Consider the following 14,901-nt stretch of genomic DNA (forward strand, 5'->3'; position numbering starts at 1 on the left):
CTTTCTTTCTTCCAGGCTCCAAGCACAGTGTTCTTCTCGCCACGGAAGCCTCACATCTCTCTTTCTGAGAATCTCCTGTGCTCACAGAGGAAGCCTTGCTCAGAGAAGCTATGGTTCTGGGGCCCTTCTCCGCTCTCTAAAACATCCACCTCCTAATAATAGACAGGTCCAGTGCTAAGCCCCTTATGAACGTAATCTCATTCATAACAACCGTGGGGGGTGGGGACACTATTATTATCCCAATTTTACACAAAAGGGAACCAGGGCTCACAGAGGTGAAGTGACTTGCCCAAGACAAAATCTGAGTCTAGAGTCTATGCTCCAAAGCACATCACTTTTCTTTGGAACCACCTCCAGCCATTGGCCCTTCTTCCTAGCATTCCTGCCAGGGTCTCGCCTGCCCTAGGCAGGCACACTGGGCCACTCCTTCCTTCCTTCACAGGTCTCTGCAATGGGAAGTACTTTTCCCAGCATCTGAGTCCTAGACAATCGCTCTCCACCCCAAATCTACCCTCAGATTGCCCTGCTCCAGGAGATTCCATCTCTCTTCAACAAGTAAATACCCAATGCCAACCCCAAATCCAGTCTCTTCTCTGACCCCCTTGCTCTCCCCATTTCCTTAGCCCTATGGCTGAGAATACCCTCTTTTCAGAGAAATAACACAAACTCTGAACGCCAGAGTCCTTTCTACTTACTCTTCAACCTCTCCGATCCCTGTCCTGCTAGAAAGCCACCCTTTTCTAACTCCAGATTTAGTCCCTCCCATACCGGGGTCACCTCCCTTCAGAAAGTAACAGATCTACTCCATCCCCTCTCCTTCAGAGTCACACCTTCTGGCTGATGCACAGGTTCCCAGTTACCCCTTGAGGCCCCTCCAATCCCTGGGCACAAAAATAACTGCTTCTGGGGACCAAGGAGCCCTCCTGTGGAGATGCTCAGCCCCAGAAACACTCCCCCCTACTCCACCCTGAGGTCCCCAGCCAAGTCAACAGGTTTTCTTTCACCCTCCACATGCTACACACTATCTCCTCCCCTATATTTGACAAACCAGCTACACACTCCTGTGCTGGACACAAGGATCCTCTATCCCCTAGATACTCCATCGAGTATCTACTTGTTATCTACCCCACCCACCCCCAGCTACCCTTGTTCTCCAAACATCCCATACTGTTAATCTAAGACCATTTAGCAGTAGCCACTGCGTTATTTGTTCTCAGAGCCTTCCCAGCTCTAGCCCTCCAGGTCCCTCACCCAGTGAAGCATCCTTCTCTCCTCCACCAGCTTCTGGACACCAAGGTTCCATATACCTCCTCTATAAGTCAACCAGAAGGCCCCCAGATTGCCAGCATCAAATGCCCAGGTTCCCCATGCCTCAAGGTTGGCCTTTCAGCCCCGGATCTGAGTCCCCTAGGCCATCCTCAGCCAGATGGAAGTCCCCCCTAGTACAATCACGTGGTGGTCTCCCACATCCCTTAAGTGCTCCCCAGTCAAACACCAGAACACACAGTCCATCAGACCCTCCCCGGTCAGACACCAGCACTCCATTTTAACCAACCCATAAGAATTCTCGGTACCCCATCCAGCAGCAAACTCCAGGACCCTCCATCCTCAAAACTCTCCCAGCCCTGAAAACACGGCCCCCAACGCCCAGCCCATAGACTGGGCTAGCATGGCTCCCAAGCCTACCCAGCTGTAAACCCTAAGATCACCCTTTCCAAGATCCTCCTCAGCCCGCCGACAGAAAACCTCCTGTTCTTCCGACTGTCTCCGGCTCCAGAAACCACGGCTTCCGGTTTCCGAGCCCTAGGCTCCGGAATCCTCTACACCCCCGGACCTTCCTCATCTCCGAAACCGAGAGCCCCCACTCCAGTATCTCCCCTGCACCGAACGCCAGGATCCACCCTCCGGTCGTCCCAAGGGCCTTGTCCCCAGATCCTTTTCAGCGGCGGATGGCGCGATCCCCCGATCCTCAGATCGTCTCCCCGACCTCAGGCGCCGGGATCCCGCGTCCCACAGCCCTTCCTCGGCCCGGACTCCGGGCTCCCCGGCCCTCGCCCCGCGCACTCTCACAATGTCCGTCCGGCCCCGAGTAGCCGCCGGGCTCCGGGTGCGGCTGCAGCCCGGGCGGCGGTGGCTGCGCGGTCCCCTCCAGCTCGGAGCCCCCCTCGGTCTCGACCTCCTCGTTGTTGTGCCCGGTTCGCCCCGGTTCGTCGTCGGCCTCGAGCTCCCGCTCGTCGTCGGGCTCCTCGGCCTCCAGCGCCGCCTGCAGCCGCTCAGCAAGCTCGGCCTTGAGGCCGCGAGTGTCCAGGCCGCGGCGCTGCAGTTCCTCGCGAAGTTCGTTCACCTTCAGACGGCGTACATCCATGGCCCGGGCCCCCGGGGCGGCCCCCGAGCCCGGCCCGGCCTCCCAGGGCTCAGTCCCCCTTAAACCTTTCCTGTCAGGAGGCGAAGGGGGAAAGGGGGGGGCCCCCACTCCAATGGCGGCGGCGGCGGCTCAAAATGGCCGCCGCCACCGCCTCCCCCCTCCTCCGTGGCCCCGTGCGATGCAACACGGGTGCCAATTGGCCATCGCATGAGGGCAATGGGCGCGGGCCCAGGAGCTCAGCCAATTAGAGCGCGTCTTTCAAAAGAACGTCAATGAAAGGGCTTAGGAGTTGCCGGGGAGGAAGCGTTGGCCTACGTCGGTACTGGGACCGAAGCGGGAGGGCGGGAAAAGGAGGGAGGAGGAGCGCGCGGTGATTGGGTAGTGCCCGCGCGCCCGCTCCCGTAGGGTCAAATGAGGGAAAGGGAGTAAAGATTTGGACCAATCAGTGATGAGATCTCAGAATGAGCGGGGCCACCCCCCCCACGGCCTTTCCTGTGCGGTCCTTTCATCAAACTACTGTCTCTGTAACACATATCTTGATTGGTCTAAATCTCCCGCCCCTAGAGGAGTCCAAGCGGGTAAAACCACTAGAAACCAATCAAATGGAGGGTCAGCAGACACCCCCGCCCCCCCTTTCACGATTGCCTTTAGGAAACCGGAAAGAGATGAATTCATTAAGGACCTGCCCCTTGCCGTTAGGGCGGTTTCAAAACAGTCTGTCCACCAATCTCAGTTACTGTCTTATCTCACTAAAGCTAGTACAGTTGCATCGTTTTAGGAAAACCTACCCAGATTGGCCATTCTGGTTACTGTCGGCCTTACGAATATTGCTGTAGAGGGAAGTATACGAAATCGAGATTAAGTAAATAAATTATTCTTAATCTGGAAGAAACTCAGTTGCCTTCATGAAAAGCAACCCTTTGACTTCAGAGAATCCTGAAGGTTTGAAAATAGAGGCTAGACTAACAGCGGGAGAAAAGTTGTAAAGGGAATCACACTCTCCCCTTTGATAGTACATCTCACGGGGCGCCTCTTTATAGCTGCGCTACTGTCTTTCTCTATGGTTGGTATCTTACGTGGAAGGGCACTCTGCACGCGATCATAGAGCCTTCCCCTCCGGAAAGACCTCCACAATTTCAAGGGTCTCTACCCCACATCCTCTAAACTGCTGTTCAGTAGATCCGCCTTTTCGGTATCTATATTGACAAGTTCAAACACACAGGTCCGTAGTTAAGCCTCACTCTACTAAACTCCACAGAGTTTCACAATGTCTAACACTACACCACCTGTCGCCTCTAACTCAAAAGACACAAAGCTTCTGTAAGGTACACTATCGAGATACACAATGCAAACGTCCGCTGCCCACTGAGCCGTACCTAAAGCCCACAAAAGCCACACAAAAGCTCTACTTAGACAAAGGCGCACACACAATACAGATAAACAAATGGCGTGTGTGGGATCAGAAGCATCAATTCAGGGGATAATACACCAAACTTCGGTGTAGATGAGCCCACTAAGGTCGCCACAGGCAGGGGGCTTCAAATGATAAAGACACACAGGACAGTTACACTACAAGCTTAAACCACGGCAAAACCTAGACACACAGCACCCACTCAGAAGCGGGACAGACACTCACGTGGGCCCGTAGGTTCCAGTCCAGACACCCCGCCCCTCGCCCACGTCCGACTTCCTCTTTCCTCCCAGCTTCCCACAATGATTTGTTCTAAAAAAGTTTGTGGCCCGGATTGAACTGTTTTCGGTTCGCAGGAGCCACCACCGGGGGGCGTCCGGGCGCTGCCAAGGATTTCTCCATCTGCTGCTGGACACACCCAGGAACTTATGCCTGCGATGCTTGCAAAACACAGTGGGCTTGCCTTGGCAGGAGTCCATTTGTGGGCTCGTGATTATCGGAGGTGCTCTGTGCCTGTGTTTCTATGTGAATCTGAACGTTTGGGTCTGTGAGTGCCCTATACGTACTCTATATGTCTGAGTATTTGTGTCTGTATCTGTTACTCTAGTTTCTTCCTATTCCTGGTGACTGCCTGCCTGTGCATGTTTGTAAACGTGTTTGTATCTGAGTAATTTTGTGTTTCTCTGTGTCTGAATTTGTGTCTCTGTATTTGTGACCAGGTGTGCTTGAGTATGTCCATTAATTCATGGGTCTGTTACTTTGGAGAGGGGTAGGGTCTCTGTGTGACCCTGTGAATATCTATGTGCCTATTCCTCACTAGGGGTTTCAGTGATTCTGCTTTTGTTTGCCTGTCTTTTTGTCTATGTATATGTTCATTTCTATCCTCTTTAGTGAGGGGAGAACTCCAAGACCCCACCAAACCCTCCTTTTTACTGGGGAAACTGAGTTGCCAGGGAGAGGGGCCATATGACAGCTAAGTGGAGACAAGAGGAGACAAGCATGGTTACAAAGTTTTATGTGATCTGAGCCCCTCTGGAGGTTTCAGAGTCCACACTCTGTTCAGGGGCATAAGGGACTGGCTCAGGGGGGCAGCATGGCCCCAAAGGAGGGAGTTTGTCCTTTGGGGAAAGGAGGCATCCTTAATGCATTGCACAGGCTTGAAGGGGCACACCCCACATGAGGGGAAGAGGAAGCAGAGGTGGCTAAGAAGGGAAGGATAAAACTATTCCCAAAAGGATAAAACTGTAAGTTTAAAACCTTGGAATTGTATCTTAGAATTCTAGACCTGTAGACTTTTAGAATCTTACAACATGTGAATCTTAGAATATAGTGCCTAGAATCTTAAGACTTAGAACTGTGAATTCTTGGCTCCTTAACTAAAATCCTAGAAAGACAGAATGCAGCATAGAACTTAAAGGTGTCTAACATTAAAAATGATTAAAACTTTGGCATCTGGTTAGTCACCACCAACTGTAGAATCTTATACCATAGATGCTGAGGATCCGGAATCTTGGACCAATAGGATCTAGAGTGCCTTGGAACACAGAACAGAACAACATTAGAATCTTAGAGTTTAATAATCTAGAATCTTGAAGCATATGATCCGGAATCTTAGACACAGAGAATCTAGGTTCTTAGACTAGGTCTTGGAACATTGCATCTTAGAACATGAGACCTTAGAACCTCCATCTTTAGACTCTTAGAACTTTCTAATTGCAGATTCTAGCATTTTAGATCTTTAGGATCCAGAATCTCGTAACAAAAGTTTCGAGGATCATAAAGCCTTAGAACCTATAACTGACCAGCATTAGAATCTTAGAACTTGAGAAGATCAAATCTTGAAGCTTTATGATCTAGAGTTTTACAGCCAGAGAAATTATGCTCTATGAGGCTCGGAACATCAAATTTTAGAACATCAGACCTTAGAACCTCCATGTCTAGAACTGTAGAATTTTTACAATTGTAGAATCTTACACCCTAGAGGTTCAGAACCCTAGAAAAATAAAATCTAGAATCATAGAGCCTTAGATCCTAGAATTAGAATCTTAGGGCTTTAGAACCCAAAATCTTGTGGGCTTTATCAAGAATCTTAGAACCAGAAAAGTCTAGAGCCATAGAATCTCACAGCCTTAGAATATAGGCCTTAGAACTTCCATGTCTAGAACCTTAGCACTTTAGAATTAGAGACTTTGGAATTTCAGGTCCTTAGAATCAGACTCATCTTTGAAACTTAGAACCTCTGAATCTAGACTCTTTAAACCTTAGAATCTAGAATCTTGGAATGTTAGACCTGGGAGGACCCTTAGGGATTGTAGTCCAATCCCTTCCTTTTACACATGGGGACACTAAGGTGTGGAAAAGGGAGAGGATCTGTCTGGGATGGAAGTGGAATGGGTAGGAGGAGAGGGCTAAGGTTGGGGGTAAAGCCTGGAGTGGGAAAGTGAGGGGGGGTCCCCCAGTGGCAGTGCCTTGCTTGGGTCCTGAGAGGGAGTCCCGAGTGGAGGGTTGTCTCAGGCGCCATCCTCCTGCCCTGGGGGTGCTGGGGAGCTCCTGTCAGCAGGCAGGGCGGGGCCAGGAGCTGTAGAAGGGCAGAGGACGTAGCGTCCAGCAGGATGGACTTCAGCGGCAGTGAGGCAGCTGCAGGAATCCTTGGGGTCAGGCTGAGTTGGGGGCTCAGCTCCTCCAGCAGCTCCAAGTGGTTCAGGATGACCCCCACCCTCATCCATGTTGACATAGAGGATTTCGTCTGGCTCCTGGGCAGGGGGCAGGGCCTTCAGCGTATTCTCCAGATCTTCCCGAAGCTCTGCAAAACTCGGCCGGTCTCGGGGGTTTAGCTCCCAGCACCGGGACATCAGGGCATACCTAGGGTAGCAAAACGAGGAGTGGGAGACTGAACAGGGGAGCATTCTGGGAGTTTGGGGGCATTTTAGGACACTCAGAGGACTGAGGGTATTACAAGGGAGGGGAGGGAACTGTAGCAGTTCAGGGGGCATCTATGGGGACTTGGGAATTCTCAAGAGTTTCTGAGGTGGGTCCTGGGACAGACACTCAGGAAATGGAAAAAGTCTTGGGAAATCTCTCTGGGTAGAGGGTGATGTTCTAGTGAGGGTTTGCTAGTAAAGCTTCCCAGTGTGGTTCCCCAGAACAGACCATAGCATCAAAGCTTTGAAAGCTGTATTGCTTTAAAATATGTACTCAGGGACTTCCCTGGTGGTCCAGTGGCTAAGACTCTGTGCTCTCACTGCAGGGGGCATGGGTTCGGCCCCTGGTCTGGGAACTAAGATCCCGCATGCCACACGGCGTGGCCAAAAACAGACAACAAATAAATAAATAAATAAATAAAATACGTACTCAAATTCTTTGCCATTCCTCCCTTCAAAAGATGGAGGCTACCCTCCCTCCCCTTGAGTGTGGGTTGGATTTAGTCACTGGATTCTGACTCGGCAGCAATGATAGTGTGTGTGATTCTGAGACTAGGTTGGAAAGGTATTGTGGATTCCTCCTTGTTCTTTCTCTTGGAATGCTCATCTGGGGGAGGCCAGCCGCCATGTCATGAGGAAACTCAAGCAGCGCTATAGAGGGGTCCACGTGGCCAGGAACTGAGGCCTTCTGCCACAGCCATGTGGGTGAGCCACCTTGCAAGAGATCTTCCAGTCTCAAACTTCAGATGGCTTCAGCCCCAGCTGACATCTTGACTGTAACCTCATTAGAAACCCTGATCCAGAATTACCCTGCTAAGCAGTTCCCAGACTCCTGACCTTCAGAAACCATGCGAGGTAATGAATGCTTGTTGTTTTAAGCTACTGGATTTGGGGGATATAGATAACTAATACACCAGCTATGCAGCCTTTGGCAAATGATTTTCCCTTGACGTGGGCCTCATCTGCATATGGGAATAATAAGGGTGCCAACCCACTTCGTATGGCTGTAGTAAGGACCAAATGGCTTAATGCACGCAAAGCACTTAAAACTATACCTTCTAGTAAGTTCTTTAGAAATGTTAGCTATTCTTACTGCCCTCAGCTCTTGGAGCACCCAAGGAGGACCTGGAGAGTCTGAAGCCCCGGGCTCTCCCCTCCCGATCCAAGCAACATCTTCTCTTTACCCCCAAAGTGCTCTTCTCTGTTTGTTCCATGGGATGGCAAAAATTGATAAGCACAACCCTAAAGGATTCTGGGAACGTCTCAGAGGAGCCTGGAGAGTTTGGAGAAGCTCATTATAAGGGTTTGGCAGAAGGCTCGTGTTGAAGAGCACGTGGGGGGAGTGTGGGTACTCAGGAGTCTGGGAGGAATTAGAATTCTTTGTGAGTGGGGGCTTGTCATTATTCATCGTCCACGGATACCTGGCCAGGGTAGGGGTGCTGCTCTAGCCTGTATTCCACACACAAAGCAAAGGAGGAAAGGGCACCTTTTGCTAATTCATACCGCATGGGCTAATGGTGGTTCTGTGGAGCACGGGTGAGGGGGCAGGTGGGTTCCTCAACAGTCTGAGGGATTCTGTGGTTTTAGGGGGTCCTGGAGATGTCAGGGCCATGTGGGGTGCTCAGAGTTTGGGTGTAAAATCTGAGATGGGGGGAGGGGATCCTATAGGTTCTCACAATCCATCCAGACAGTCCACAGGCTGCTTCAGGCGGTTTCCCTGGCGCAGGTAGTCGTAAATCTCGCTGTTCTCCACTCCTGGATATGGGGTTTGGCCTCGAGTGGCAATCTCCCACATTGTCACCCCGAAGGACCACTGTGGTGGGGTAGAAGGGAGAGAATTTAGGGGGTCTCTCCTGCACAGATGCCCTCACCCAACATACAGATTCATGGGTATCCCCACACTTATGTGTACACAGCTATCTTTGTGGGTGCATCACAGCTCTTCACAGAAACACTTTGGTACAGGTACACACTTACGGAGGCAACTTGTGTGCACACGTAGACCTGCCCACCCGTGCAAACAATTATACACTTCACGGACACGTGGTCTCGGGTCACCCTCCACACCCTGGCTAGACACATGTATACACTTACCACTGCCTCTCCCAACCTAAACTGTCTACATATCCCATGTAGCAACCTGTCACCATGCACCCATGGGCCTATGCATACCCCCAGCATGTCCACACCACCGTTCACAGATGCCCACCACACGTGGTCCCCGTGGCGGACCCCTGCGCAGGGAAGCCCGCACGTCCCTGTGAGCCCAGGTCTGGTGTGAGATGATCAGGCCACGCCCTCCCCCTGCTCCCTACTCCTGCCAGGGGTGCACGTACCACATCGCTCTTGCTGGTGTAGACGCGGTCAGCCAGGCTCTCGATGGCGATCCACTTGACCGGCATCTTGGCGATGCGTCCCTGGCGGTAGTAGTCCCCGTTGTAGATCTTCTTGGAGAGCCCAAAGTCCGCCACACACACCGACATGTTCTCGTTCAGCCTACCAGATTGGGGAGAGGAATGGGGTCACGGCATCAGCCCCCTCCACCAGGAAGCCTGCCCTTACTCTCAGACACATCTCCATCTCTTGCCCTGGCTGTCCTGCTTGGGGCTGGGGATCAGTTTCCCCGCCTTGCCCCAGACTGGGAGGGAACCGTGTTACTTCTTATACCCCCTGTAAAAGGTGGGTGGGAAAAGGGCTGCTATGGGCCTTCCCAGCTCTGGCTTTTTGCCAGATTCTAAGGTCCTTCCTAGACTCCTTGGGTTGGAGTCTCTGATTTCTTTTTAACTGTGTTTTTGAAGTATACTATATACACAGAAACATGCACAAATCTTAAATGAAGAGCTCACTGAATTTTTTTTTTAATTTATTTATTTATTTATTTTTGGCTGTGTTGGGTCTTTGTTGCTGCACGCGGGCTTTCTCTAGCTGCAGTGAGCGGGGGCTACTCTTTGTTGTGGTGCACGGGCTTCTGATTGCAGTGGCTTCTCTTGTTGCTGAGCACGGGCTCTAGGCGCACGGGCTTCAGCAGTTTGGCTCGTGGGCTCCAGAGTGCAGGCTCAGTAGTTGTGGCGCACGGGCTCAGTAGTTGTGGCACACAGGCTCAGTAGTTGTGGCTCGCGGGCTCTAGAGCACAGGCTCAGTAGTTGTGGCGCACGGGCTTAGTTGCTCTGCGACATGTGGGATCTTCCTGGACCAGGGCTTGAACCCGTGTGCCCTGCATTGGCAGGCGGATCCTTAACCACTGCGTCACCAGGGAAGCCCGAGCTCACTGAATTTTCGTAAACACACCCAGGTAACCAGAAACTAGATTAAGAAACAGAACATCGTGGGGCATCTGTGCAGTGGAATACCACACAGCAAAGAAAAAGAACTACTGATATGTACAATGACATGGACTAATCTCAAAACTTCATGCTGAGCAAAATAAGCTAGACACAAAGGAGTCAAAATTGCGATTCCACTTACGTGACATTTAAGAAGAGGTGACAGAAGTTGATGGGGACAAAAGTACAGAATAGTGGTTACCCCTTGGGGGCAGTGACTGGGAAGGGCAGGTGACAGCCTGCCAAGGGCCTAGAAATGTTCTTTATCTTGATCTAGTGGTGGTTGTTTCCATGGGTCTATCGACACGTAAACATTCATTGAACTGCATGCATAAAATGTGCATATTTTAGTGTATGTAGAATAGACATCGATTTTTTAAAATGAGAAAGAAAGGTTACCGGTCCTTCCTTCCTAGCGTATAACTACCCCTCCTAGGTGATCAAGATCTTCACTTCTAGCAGCATGGATTACTTGTGCTTGTTTTTGTGCTTTATATAAATAGAAGATTCCCTGATTCTTGCATCTGAGTATCTGGGATTCTGTTTTTTTAAGAATTGATGGGCTTCCCTGGTGGCGCAGTGGTTGAGAGTCCGCCTGCTGATGCAGGGGACATGGGTTCGTGCCCCGGTCCGGGAAGATCTCACATGCCGCGGAGTGGCTGGGCCCGTGAGCCATGGCCGCTGAGCCTGCGCGTCCGCAGCCTGTGCTCCGCAACGGGAGAGGCCACAGCAGTGAGAGGCCTGCGTACCGCAAAAAAAAAAAAAAAAAAAGAATTGATTTCGGGGACTTCCCTGGTGGCTCAGTGGTTAAGAATCCACCTGCCAATGCAGGAGACACGGGTTCAAGCCCTGGTCTGGGAAGATCCCACATGCCGCGGAGCAACTAAGCCCATGCACCACAACTACTGAGCCTGCGCCCTAGAGCCCGCAAGCCGCAACTACTGAAGCCCGCGTGACTAGAGCCCGTGCTCCAGAATGAGAGAGGCCACCGCAATGAGAGGCTCACGTGCAGCAACGAAGACCCAACGCAGCCAAAAATAAATATTAATTAAAAAAAAAAGAATTGATTATTTCTACCCAGGGTGATGGACTTGGGTAATGACCAACCAGAACAGACCCGGGAGGCCCCTAATATGCTAGGAGTTAACCTTTAACTGCTGTGTCTGGGGGGAGGGGGGTGGAGATGGGTGATACTCAGGCATCTAAGCTGGTGGCTGTGGAGCACATGGGAAGCTTGGGGAAGTGGCCAGTTGCCAACTGGTAAGGAAGTATTTTAATATTTTAACAACTTAACAGAAAATGTGACAGGTGCATAACAATTGATTGTCCGCCCTGATTTTTGGTGTCACTGTTACATTGTGGGCTTAACTAGGATCAGCCCACGTTACAGAAATAAAATAACTTCCATTTTGACTGAGTCTATTCATGCCTTTAGACCTCCTTTCCAGTTTATAGGAAATAAAGGGAACACAGGAACAAGGCAAATGCCACCACAAGGAAACAGACACATCTTATACATGGGACATCCTACAAGACAACTGGCCTGATCTCTTCCAAAAGAATATGCCACAAAACTATACACAGGGCTTCCCTGGTGGCGCAGTGGTTGAGAGTCCGCCTGCCGATGCAGGGGGCACCGGTTCGTGCCCCGGTCTGGGAGGATCCCACGTGCTGCGGAGCGGCTGGGACCGTGAGCCATGGCCGCTGAGCCTGCGCGTCCGCAGCCTGTGCTCCACAACGGGAGAGGCCACAGCAGTGAGAGGCCCGTGTACCGCAAAAAAAACAAAACAAAAACTATACACAGGTAATGGTGGTGGAGGGTAATTCTAGATTAAAAGGGACCAAGGGGTACAACAACCAAACTCAATCTGGGAACTTTGCGTAGATCCTGGTTTTGGGGGGAAAAATATCCTGAAAAGACATTTTGAAAGACAGTCGGAGGAACTGGAACATGGATTGGATAGTAGGTTGTGTTACAGAATTATTGTTAATCTTCTTACGTGTGATAACAGAATTGTGATTGTTTAGGCATAAGTCCTGATTTTAGGAGATACCTACTGAAGATTTAGGGGTGGAGTGTCACCATCTTGGCAACTTACTTTCAAATGGTTGAGGGGAGAGAGAGAAAGAGAAGAGAGGACAAATGTGGCAGCATCTCAACAAGGAGGAGATATGGGTGTTCATTGCACAATTCTTTCAACTTTTCTGCAGATTTGGAATTTTTCAAAGTAAAAAGTTGGGGGGGGGTGGAATTCCCTGGCGGTCCAGTGGTTAGGACTCCGCACTTCCACTGCAGGGGGCAAGGGTTCGATCCCTGGTCCGGGAACTAAGATCCCGCATGCCCTCGCAGTATGGCCAAAAAAAAAAAAAAAAAACTGGGGGTGGCGGGAATAAAGACATTTGTGAAAAATTGCATGTCTTATAGAAGATTCTCTGATTCTCTTTTTCTGGGGGCCGTGCTGCGTGGTTTGTGGGATCTTAGCTCCCCGACCAGGGATCGAACCTGGGTCCTCAGCACTGATAGTGCAGAGTCCTAACTACTGGACCACCAGGGAATTCCCAAAGATTCTCTGATTCTCCAGCTCCTATTTCTGAGTCCAAGAGTGTAATGAGACTAATATTCTAAGGCTGTGTGTACACACACACATACACACACCTCGCCCTCACTTTAGCCCTGGTTCTGACCTATTTTCTGCTTGTCCCTTGGCAGGGGCCAAGTGTGGCCCCTCCCCAAGGGTAGCCCCAGGTAAGACACTCAGCATGGAGGGGGACAAAGATGAAGCTTAAATGTCACCACCCTCATCGGTCACCTCTGCCCTTTTGCTCACCACATGCTACCCACCGAGCCCTCACTCTTGTCACTTTTCTTCACATCTCAGTACTCCTTCAGGATCTCGGTTCAGGGCCCACCTCCTCCAGAAAGCCGGGCCCAGCCTCCCTGCTCACCTCTCTATTCCACTCCTGAGCTCTGACTTGCCTGAAGGCTGTGTGTTTCCAGCGCCCTCTTCCATCCTGGGAAGGAGGGCGGGGCGGGGGGCAGTGTCCCGGAAGGAGGGGGGATTCCTGGAAGGGTGGAGACTCACATGCAGTTCCTGGCGGCCAAGTCCCGGTGTATGAATCTCTTGGTACTCAGATACTCCATGCCACTGGCAATGTCTGCCATGAACTTCACCAGCATCTGAGTGGGCAAGAACTGGGGGGGCCGGGGCAGGAGGGAGTAGAGGTCAGAAGAGTCCCCGAGATCTATCCCTCCTCCCTTCCTCTCTCCTAGCTCTGCCCTGCGATGCTCTCCCAGGGCCCCAAGAATTAAATCCCACCCCTTTCTAACACGGCCCTATGTCATCCCCTCCTGCCTTCCTCTGTCTTGATCCCCTGTTGTTCTTGTCCTTGACGTATGCTCCAGCAGGGAGCCCCCTTTCTGGTCTTTAAACAAGCCATGCTTGTTCCCACCTCTGAGCCTTTGCACATGCTGTGCCCTCTGCTGGGACTGCTTTCTCCCAGATCTCCCCACCTCCCACCAGCTGACTCCTCCTTCAAGTTCCCCTCCTCAGCGAGACCTTCCCTGTTCACCCAAATTAACTGCCTGGCCTCCCTGTCACTCATCCTGCTCTATTTCCTTCCTAGCACTTAAATTATCTTGCTTATTTGTTGAACGTATTTATTGTCTGGTTCCCCCACTGGCAGACAGCTCCATGCAAGCAGGCTCCTGGTCACCTTGGCCTTCCCAGTGTCTGAGCGGCGCTGGGTACCTGGTAGGTGCTCAATTAACACTTGTGGGCCAGACAATAAAATGCTCTCACCACTGGCTGGTCCCCAAGCCGGGAATAGAGAAGGAAACTGTGTAGGTCTCCGTGTTTCATGAAAGGTAAGATGACCACGGGTGCCGGGAAGCCCTCTCGTTCGGAACCCTGGAAACAGACGCCTGAGTGCCCCCAGGCAGCCCTGTCACTGGAGTTGGGCAGAAGGGGAAGTCACCCCATCTCTCAGCTCTGTCTCTCCCTCCCCCTCAAGTCTGGCCTCCAAATTGTTGAGGAGGGGGGTGACGGACCAAGCTTCACAGAAGCCATTTCCAGCACTGTTCCCAGGGTTGTTTCTCCAGCCCTCCTGGGGACCTCAGCTATTTCTGGGAAAGGTCAGATGTCACATTCCAAGCTGAGGGAGAGAGGAAGGGGGGAACTTGCTGACTCTCAGGGAGCAGGGAGGAGGAAGCCTGGAGGTTTGATTTTTCTCAGTGCCCAAGGGAGGGGTCTTCCCTCTGCTGCGGCCTCCACGGGGCCTGTCGACCCCCTAAATCTGCCCTCCCTCACCGATGAGCCTCATGACGTTGGGGTGGTCGAATTCTTTCATGCAGACGGCTTCACTCAGGAAATCCTCCAGCTCTGACCTTGTGCAGATGGCAACTTGGGGGAGAGAGGAAGGTGTATGAGGAGGAGGGGTGGGGAGGGAGGACTCTTTCCCTCCTCCTCCTCGGCCTCATCACCATCATCATCCTCTTCTTTATCAAACGTGATTTGTAAGTACCAGGTGCTGTATTCAGTACTCTACATCTATTAACTCATTTAATCCTCTGAGGAGTTTCTATTACTTTCCCCATTTTTTTTTTTTTTTTTTTTTTTTTGCGGTACGCGGGCCTCTCACCGTTGTGGCCTCTCCCGTTGCGGAGCACAGGCTCCAGACGCGCAGGCTCAGCGGCCATGGCTCACGGGCCCAGCCGCTCCGCCGCATGTGGGATCTTCCCGGACCGGGGCACGAACCCGCGTCCCCTGCATCGGCAGGCGGACTCTCAACCACTGCGCCACCGGGGAAGCCCTACTTTCCCCATTTTAAAGATGGGGAGGGGCTTCCCCGGTGGCGCAGCGGATCTGCCTGCCAGTGCAGGGG

General features: G+C 51.7%; 2 protein-coding genes and 1 non-coding gene across 9 annotated transcripts in view; all 3 read right to left on the reverse strand.

The window, feature by feature from the left end:
• The window catches only part of HNRNPUL1 (heterogeneous nuclear ribonucleoprotein U like 1), a 36,215-nt gene extending 32,108 nt beyond the window's left edge, over nucleotides 1-4,107 (reverse strand). For 2 of the 6 annotated variants that reach the window (XM_060132570.1, XM_060132567.1), the window contains exon 1: nucleotides 2,177-2,316. Coding sequence is in view for 2 of the 6 variants with exons in the window: in XM_060132564.1 (XP_059988547.1) it covers nucleotides 2,071-2,365 (295 nt within the window). In the remaining 4 variants the exon portion in view is untranslated. Of the gene's footprint in view, nucleotides 1-2,070; nucleotides 2,521-4,001 lie in introns of those variants that run through there. The other 4 variants (XM_060132568.1, XM_060132569.1, XM_060132564.1 and 1 more) reach the window with 4 other exon arrangements.
• Nucleotides 4,108-4,775: 668 nt separating this feature from the next.
• The window catches only part of AXL (AXL receptor tyrosine kinase), a 31,177-nt gene continuing 21,051 nt past the window's right edge, over nucleotides 4,776-14,901 (reverse strand). For both annotated transcript variants that reach the window (XM_060130455.1, XM_060130454.1), the window contains 6 exons: nucleotides 14,328-14,420; nucleotides 13,821-13,942; nucleotides 13,104-13,213; nucleotides 9,034-9,193; nucleotides 8,374-8,510; nucleotides 4,776-6,638 (listed from right to left, as the gene is read on the reverse strand). In XM_060130455.1, coding sequence (XP_059986438.1) covers nucleotides 6,287-6,638; nucleotides 8,374-8,510; nucleotides 9,034-9,193; nucleotides 13,104-13,213; nucleotides 13,821-13,942; nucleotides 14,328-14,420 — 974 coding nt within the window. In that variant the 3' untranslated portion in view covers nucleotides 4,776-6,286. The remainder of the gene's footprint in view (nucleotides 6,639-8,373; nucleotides 8,511-9,033; nucleotides 9,194-13,103; nucleotides 13,214-13,820; nucleotides 13,943-14,327; nucleotides 14,421-14,901) is intronic.
• TRNAD-AUC (transfer RNA aspartic acid (anticodon AUC)) lies at nucleotides 12,503-12,575 on the reverse strand. Its single transcript has one exon. It is a non-coding gene; the product is annotated as a tRNA-Asp (tRNA).

Source organism: Lagenorhynchus albirostris, chromosome 19, assembly GCF_949774975.1.
Source record: "Lagenorhynchus albirostris chromosome 19, mLagAlb1.1, whole genome shotgun sequence".
In the NCBI taxonomy this organism is placed as follows: Eukaryota; Metazoa; Chordata; class Mammalia; order Artiodactyla; family Delphinidae; genus Lagenorhynchus; species Lagenorhynchus albirostris.